The following is an 8,243-nucleotide window of genomic DNA, read 5'->3' on the forward strand; positions in this document are numbered from 1 at the left end:
TGGTCCTGGGAGATGTCTGCAGTACGGCGTCAGGCGCAACTCCAGTCGTCGTTGTTGATGATTCACGGTACGCATTATGAGGCGCTGCCACCAAAGATTAGGAGGTTCTGTGGGTAACGGCGAGATGCCATGGCGGAAGCTTGTAGTCGCGTGATGCGAGACAAAAGTCGGCCGGGCCGGGCCCGAAGCCCGAATCCCGGCCCGAATCCCGTCTTTACGTAAGGGATCGGCCACACCACTCGTAGTCAGGCGCGCCAGGCGCTCGTAGCTAGATTAATCAAGCCACTTCACGCACATGCACTTGAACCTCTTAGTATCCCGTCTTATAAATGAAATTTACACTCTATTTGAGATAAAGGACAGAAAACTTTCCGCAATCGACCGTGAGAGCGGCACTAGGTGGTCGATAGCAGATAGGATCGGGAGCCAGGGGGCATGGCACGTGTTCCATATCTGGCCTATTTTGAATTTTGACTCCTCCCAGGTGTTTTTCCTGCTGCTTGCTCAAGATCAATAAGTTGCCTTTGGCGCCAGGGCGATGGCCATCGACCATCTAGCCCATGTCTCAAGGCGGGCTCAGGTTGGTCAGAGATTCTGACTGAAGTGAAGTCAGAATGGATGTTTAATCGTCGTTGAAGTGCTTTGGTTGTCTGGAGCATTTACCACAGTTCAGCCCAGTCCCCGTGCAGAACGGGCAACTCAGGAGTCAATGGGCGAGCCGGAGGCAGAGTTACATCCATTGCAATGCATCTGCAGACATCTTTCCGAGGTCATCGCAAATATGAACACATCAGTGTTATTGACAATCGCTTGCCGTGACTATACAGATGCTCATTGTGAATGAGACTCCATCTCGACGATCATGCAGATTGAGAACGCTCTCACATTGCATCAGAACACAGGACAGAATTTTAATTGAGGGACGGAGACATAACAGACACAAACCTGGAGACACTGACAATGAGGTTGTTTGTGATTGTCTTAAGTGATGCAGTTCTCAAATATCAAATGCCCCTTCTTAGCCAGCTCAAATCATTCAAACTTGATACAACCTCCACTCTCACTTATGTTCGGGCCCTTGTCTGGAAATCGGGTGCCCGCTCGGCTTGGGCAGTGGATGCTCTTGTGTGTTCAGGCTTTCGTCAACACCGGGCATCGGACGATAGAAATAAAGGTTCCTAAGGGCTAGCTCACTTGTGGAACCAAGCGTCGCATTTTGTCAATCTATCGGCTGGTCCCAGCATCTCATCATCCGTTGGTTTCGCCACCTTCGTCTCAAATCAATCATGCAAAGCCCCCAGATAAGTTTAATGTACTGAGGGCCATATCGGTCACGTCAATATTGAAGGTAACGTGCCGTATGAATCTTGTTTGGGCCTGGTAATACTCCCGCACTTGTCGATGCCGTTTTGCCTTGCCGACGTTCTTGCAGCAATTACACATAATCCAACAAGCGAAACCCGCTCTTGGTGTCTATTTCTACACTCCGTGATCTTTCAGAGGTTGAGGTGTTATTTAGGCACGACATCGCAAGTCGGAGGGGACGCCTCATTACTAGAAGCTTTTCAGGGATGCCAAATACTGGACAGAGTGGATCATTCTATGGCATTCACTTCAGAGTTTTGCAAACCGGGCAGTGCCCCCGACAGCTTCGATCGGTCGCGCGTAGCGCTTTAATTATAGTGGAATGACCAAGAACGACAGCGATAGAAGACGACGACGATAGCCGACGAAAGATGAGTACAACAGCAGCAACGATGGCGGCCATCCGAAAGAGAGGACGTATTCAACGTAATCGCTTGAGTATAGGGAAAGCAGGGGGTCTCAGTAAGATATACGGATTACATGCGTGTGGTGAACACTGCCCGGATAGCCAAATGACACTGCCTGGCGAGCAGGGCTCTTACTTTATGCGCAGAGTGAGCAGGACTTATGTACCCGGGTTCTCCTCAAATAGCTTACCCGTTGTACTAGCGTTTATGTTGACGGAATCAAATATTGCGTCCTTCGAGGCATCGACCTTAAATCGCAGGCCTATCGACACATCTTCAGTCGTCTGGATGTCGCATCTACTTATCCTTCAGAGTTCATGAACGGTGTTGATGTATCGTTAGTTGTTCACGGGTGCTGGGGGGTCCAATCTTAAGTGAAGTCTGTTTTCTCGTCTTAGCGGCTGTAATCGATTGAAAAGAAGTCACTCATATGATGCAGGGACTTCGATGTAACCCTGCGCCGTATTCTTCCTCCTGTTCAAAAGGTATTGAGCTTACTCATAGACCTATCGTGGAGTGTACCAAATAAGTTGACATCTGAATGCGCAAGCCTGATTGCCAAACAATTATGTTGAAGCTGGTGATACAACTCGCAAAGTTGCAGTCAGTCCTGGTAGGCCAAAGCCGGGATCAGCCATTCTAATCACAGTTATCTCTCCTCTTGAACGCGTGTCAAACCGGCTTGGAGGTGAGCATCTGGGGTGAGCCGAACGCATTGGAGGGCAGATTTGGTGTTCGAAATACGGGCACATCACAGGAGGCTTGGCTTCGCAATTGCTCCTCATCGGAAAGGCATTGAGAGCTTGTTGAAGATCGGGCTTCATTGAGACGTCATTGGGGAGTGAGGTTGACGGCCTGAACTTGGATGTCTTCGGCGTGATGAAAATAGAGGCCGAAGGAATATAAGGGGCCTTCCTGAGCATGAGTAATCAGAGGCTCAAAACGTGGAAGCATCGGGGGCAACGTACTAGTCGACAATTCCAATTAGCATAATCATGCCGGCTGATCCGAATACGGCTTACATACCAAACAGGCCCGGCATCAAGATTCTCATTTCCACTACGAAACAGTGCTTGTCCATAACTTATTTTGGAAGCAGTACATTACAACCATGCGGTGCCTTTCTCGTGTTTTGGCCATTGGAACAGCGTCCTAAATGAACGTGATTACATCCCAAATGAACCAACATGCAACAGAGAAACGACCGGTCATTATGCGGAAGCAAAGTAGCGAAATGATGCTGCGCCAAAAGAGATACAGTGGTAGGAGGGTTTAGAAGCCAAAGACAGAGCAAGGCGTCGTGTGATAAGGTCAATGTTGAACAAACTGGGATCTGCTCGCTGAAAGGCGGCCCTACTGATAGCACAATTCCCCGACGCGCAATAGAATGGTTGTATTGAAGCAAGTATCGCCCTGGCGTATTCCACCTCGGACCTTACAAAGTTTTCCGTCATGCTTCCTGTGGCTCATGGTCAGGCAGCCTTCTTTTCTAGGCGCGACTACCAAAAGTCTGTGTCAAAGACCCCTCCTCCCATAGGCTGATAATATCGCATTTCCAGTCATTGTCCGAAGATGCCGAGTGCCATTTGACTCATCCCATCAAGTCCATGTAGCTTCCAAACCCAAATCAAAGCAGCGACAAGCGCTGCAAACAAGGTGAGTATCAGGAGGGGCCGGATTGAGAGCAATGGGAGGGCGACGCGAACCAGCAGAGGCGGTGGGGCACGATCGGAGTATCGAACAGAGAATCGACGATGACGGCGGGCAGACTTCTGGGAGAAAGAATGTCAGCTTCTAATCACCCAGCAGGACAGAGTTATGGGCATTCGACAAGATACCTAGACGTCCCGGACGATGTCGGTCGACATGATAGCTGCCGTTGTTGGCGCAACCCCGGCATCCTGGAGGTAGGTCTGAATGTTGACCTGCATCTCGCGTCGCAGATGCGTCTGGATCGCCCCGCCGTGCGTGTCCTCGTCGAACCAGGTGGTCTGCGAAGCGTCGCCGTTTGCGTGGTGATCGCGATTGCGAGAAGGTGCTGGGAACCGATAATTGGCCCGGGCGACAGGCAGCGCCGCTCGCCGCCTCAAATAATGCGCGCTGGACATTGCGAGTGCGGTATGATTGATGCGACGGGGATGCTGGACAGAATGCGTTCTGTGCGACGATGGTTGTAGACGTCGACGTGGGCAGCGAAAAGCTGGGTGGAGGTGATGATGGCACGTCGTTGGATTTGTTTGGCTCCTTCTCCGCCGAAGTCGTTTGTTGCAAACAGATGCGGTCCTGCAGCGCCTGCTTCTTTCACAAAAGGCAGTCGCCACAGCTATATAGGCAGGTGCAAGATTGTGAGACCGTGCAGCACTCCACTTCGGCATCGACTGCCCATGTGGATACCTCGGAGCCGGACACGGTGCGGCAGTCAAGAGCCTCCACTCCGCCGAAAAATGAGAGTGCGGGCAATGCAACGGCCTTGTGCGCGGGATATGGGCCCATGCTTTGCCTTTCTAACACCTCCCAGTATCGAAATTCGGAATTTCTCGGTTTGAGAAGAAAGCCGCAGCAATCAGTCTCATCACGAATGGCCGAGGGTCTTTTTGCTAGGATGACGTCGTGCTATGGTAGTTTTCACGTAAGATGTGCAAGACGCGGAAAAGTGTGCAGACCATTGCGGTGAACAGTGAATTTTGAACTTGAGAACTTTCTATAAATATCTCTGAGATTGACACGGGCAATAATATTTTTCACAATTCTTAGGCAAGTTCATAGGTTGTGATGCTCTTATTCAGCTCGCAGCAAGTGTGACGTCAGCTCGATTGGCGCAGTGGGGCTTCAGGGCGGCTGAGTCAGCACATCGGCAAAACTGCGGCCTGAAGTGAGGGCCACAGATTGGCCTGCCCTTATGATACTGACAGCATCCTAAGGGTGAATCGTCTCTCTAATTAGCCTGCCCTTACGATACCGACGGTATCCTAAGGTGATTGGCCTGCTCTTATGATACCAGCGGTATCCTAAGGCTGGCCAGTCACATCACTAGTATCAGGGCCTCCGATTGGGTTTCTCCCAGCGAACCAGACCCAGTCCACCACAACACTCGAAGGACGGCACGCAACTCACCCCTAATCGCCGCCTGTGTCGCAATCGACACCCTCTGCACACTGTCTTACGGACTTCGCGTATCAAGCAGGACGAAAACGGAAGCACAATGACCGCTGCCAGGCCATCGACAACGGCGACAGCGACGAAGAGCAAGGCGCGGACACTCCCCTCAATACCCTCGACATCAACGTCACGCGACGAGCGTCGCATCTCAACGACCGGCAGGCCCCTATCCTCTCACCAGTGTTTAGCGTAACATCGCAGACATCCTCTCCAACCAAACAGTCAAGGAGACTGGTCCTCGAGGCTGACGGCCTCGTACATCGCGAGTTCCCAAGGAGCCGTGACGACTTACCGCCTTCGCTCGCAAGGCTCGTCAAAGAGCTACAGGACATTAATCGGGCCGGGCCTTCCACTTGATACCACAAGACATACGCTCTGAGGTGCAATCTTCTCTTCGCCCTGCAGCCGCCCGTCCCATGCCCTTCTGCTGGGGCTGCTCGTTGTCGACTAGGTAGACCAGGTGCTGCCTCTTCACTTCTCGAACGCCAGTACGCCGGCTTCGATATACCAGATTACGCCTTTCCCGAAGAGAGGGAACCTGGAATATCCGAATTCCGATTCCCACCTCGAGGCCTCGTTGCGGGACTGCTCGACCAAGGCGAAGACTGCAAACTAAATACTCTCGGCGAATCGGGCTGGAACACTGAGCTTCATTTACTGATGATGGATTGGGCGCTACGGCCAAACGATTATTATGGTCTTGTCGACAACACATATTGCATCGGCGCCCAGGAGGCCAAGGCATACAATGCCAAGGAATCACCATCGAATATGGTCGACTTTTGCATGATTATCCGCCCTCCTCTTAGGAGTCCTGAGGCCGACTGCATTGATGAGGTTTGCAAGATGCGGCCTGAAGTCACCATCAACCACACGGATCATGATGTCCTGTGCAAGAGCCCCATCGTCGTGTCGTTCGAGACTAAGGGTTCCGGGGCCGACCACGAGAAGGCGACGGTGCATATTGGGAACATGGCACTCGTCGCAGTGGCGGGGTCTGGCAAAATGCCCAAACGACTTGCCGGCCATACCGTTTCTGCCTGGTGTCCTCATCAATGGCCACGGTTGGTCTTTTGTTGCGAGCGCCATCAAAGATGGAAGATCCGTCCTCTACAGCGAGGTCGAGCTCGGGAAGACGTCAACCGGGTTTGGTATTATTACCACGCCTGTTGCGCCATAGCACCTTGCACGTTGGGTAGAGAACTCGTATTGGCCAATTTTCAAGTCTGAGATTCTTGATACATGAATAGTGCTGTGGTTTTCGGTATTGATCTTATTTTAAATGAAACTAGGGAACAGCGTGTGCTGTGGATGATCGTTCCGAAAAGACCTAATTATGGCGGACTTGAACCAGACTTGCATCATGGTGATGGCGAGGATCACTAAGAGGAGCTGCCCAGAGCTTTCGCGTGTCCTCGGTCATGGCCACCTCCAAAGATGCGCAATGTCCGCACAGCTATCTCCGTCTTGGTCTAAGGCAACAGACTGCGCCGCCAAACCAATGCCCCCATCAAGCATTCCACATCTCCGCACATCCATCGAGATATAAGTGCATGCACCAAGGTGGCCGTGAACATCACTTTAGCAAAGCTGTTATTGTCGCCGTTCTGTTTATACACGTCAGAGCTCGCCCATGCTAGTTCTTGTTGGCCCGAAGGCCGGGTCGCGGTGCCGTCCTTCCGCGTCAGGTTTCCGTTCGAAAAGCGGGGCTGCGAAGGTCGACCCATGGTGCCCCGGGGATATGGGGCCGGCGGTCGTCAAGGATTCGGGGCAGGGTACCAATTCAGCATCAGCAAGCCCATGCAAGGCCATTACTAGCATCGTCAGAAGCATTTTCTCAGGCTAGATTGGCAGGGTGGCCTCTCAACAGATGGAGAGAGACAGCCTGCACGTATGCTGATTCATATATGTGCACCGCCTCTTCACGACGGTTGGCGGCGGCACCATGTGCGTTTGTCAATCAGTCGGGCAGTCCAGAATCCAATTTCGCTGCAGTATCTCTGGACCAGAGTACGCTTGCACATCAATGCAATGGATGTCGTAGAGGAATCAGGATTACTGGGTAACTTCCGATCATGCAAATCGAACCCGAGAAGCCAAATTGATTATGATGGATGAGTCGGCAAATGGCTGACCTTTCCAATGCCATGTATGCTACTCCATGCCGTGCCCAACCCCGTGGTTTTTGAAGGTGTATTGCCCACATTCACACCATCAAACACAGTCAACACACATGAGCAATTTTACTGAGCTTATTCACGACATCACCTCGTCTATGGTTCGAGCAGGGACTCGATCATGGCCAGCCCTAGAATGATCATGATTTGGTGCACAGCGACAGAAACTATGATTTACGCAAAGTATTGCATTTGATTGCAGTCACCTGAACCGAACGGCCCATACTCCCAGAAGGAGATGAAGTCATCCGATATTTCGCCCACATTGATTTCCAGGGCTTGGAGTAAATCGAGATTGGGCGGATCGCTCAGCAGGTTCAAGGCCGTCATCTCTTTTGTGATATCAGCTGAGCAGCCCGGCGGGCGGATTTAAGCGGTCTTCCGATGGGCTTAAGCCGTTTATACTGGCTGGTCAGGAGCACGAAGCTGCCGAACCTCTCCTCATTCTTTTGCCGACTTTTGGGGACGGTAGTTTGGGACGAGGGTAGGTTTTGGATAGGACAAATTTTGCCGAGAAAGTTCTCAACCTTGTTTTACTTATGAATTTCAGGCTGTAGCAGAAAGTGCCGTGTCATGCTCAAGGCATACCCGATGAAACCAGCGCTGTTTGTGCCCTAGATTACGTGCTTGGTCCCCTTGTGTAATGGGCAAACGGTACGGAATTGAAGGAAAACCTCGTGACCACTCTCCATGATGAATTGCTTGACGACCGGATGCTGAAGACCCGTGCTATCTACGCAAATAGGACGGACAACTAGCCTTCATCGATGCCCACCGCTGAGCCCGATCCTCGTCTGAGCCTCAGATGTCCTCCACCAGACCAAGCCACTTTCCAGCCTCCAGAGCAGAGCAAGCTGGGCAACGCCATCCGCTGCCGTCTCGGGTAAGACTTGGGTGGCCACTTCTCGACACGATCCGAAATCTGGCGCTAGCGCCCACCCCAAGGCAAGTAAACTTGTCAAGTTCAATCAATCAATCAATCAATCAATCAATTATGAAGCTATCGCGAGGCAATCAAGTCAATTACGAGGCTCAAACTTGATTGATTGCCTTGGGGTGGGCGCTGTCTGGCGCATTCTGTCTCGAACATAGATACCAGTCTCTCGGAAACTGACTCTCTTAGAGTCCAAGCCTT

The 8,243-nt window shown here is 51.7% G+C and overlaps 2 protein-coding genes across 2 annotated transcripts; one reads left to right on the forward strand and one right to left on the reverse strand.

The window, feature by feature from the left end:
• Positions 1-3,610: 3,610 nt before the first annotated feature.
• Positions 3,611-3,880, reverse strand: CGCS363_v015067 (uncharacterized protein; the record flags this gene model as incomplete). Its single annotated transcript, XM_036646916.1, has 1 exon — positions 3,611-3,880. The coding sequence occupies one exon, from the start codon at positions 3,878-3,880 to the stop codon at positions 3,611-3,613; it is 270 nt and encodes an 89-aa protein (XP_036487870.1).
• A 1,714-nt stretch (positions 3,881-5,594) lies between these two features.
• Positions 5,595-6,111, forward strand: CGCS363_v015068 (uncharacterized protein; the record flags this gene model as incomplete). Its single annotated transcript, XM_036646917.1, has 2 exons — positions 5,595-5,888; positions 5,920-6,111. The coding sequence occupies 2 exons, from the start codon at positions 5,595-5,597 to the stop codon at positions 6,109-6,111; spliced, it is 486 nt and encodes a 161-aa protein (XP_036487867.1).
• Positions 6,112-8,243: the final 2,132 nt, after the last annotated feature.

This window comes from Colletotrichum siamense, assembly GCF_013390195.1.
Source record: "Colletotrichum siamense strain Cg363 chromosome Unknown KSG_Cg363_contig14, whole genome shotgun sequence".
NCBI classification, from domain to species: Eukaryota; Fungi; Ascomycota; class Sordariomycetes; order Glomerellales; family Glomerellaceae; genus Colletotrichum; species Colletotrichum siamense.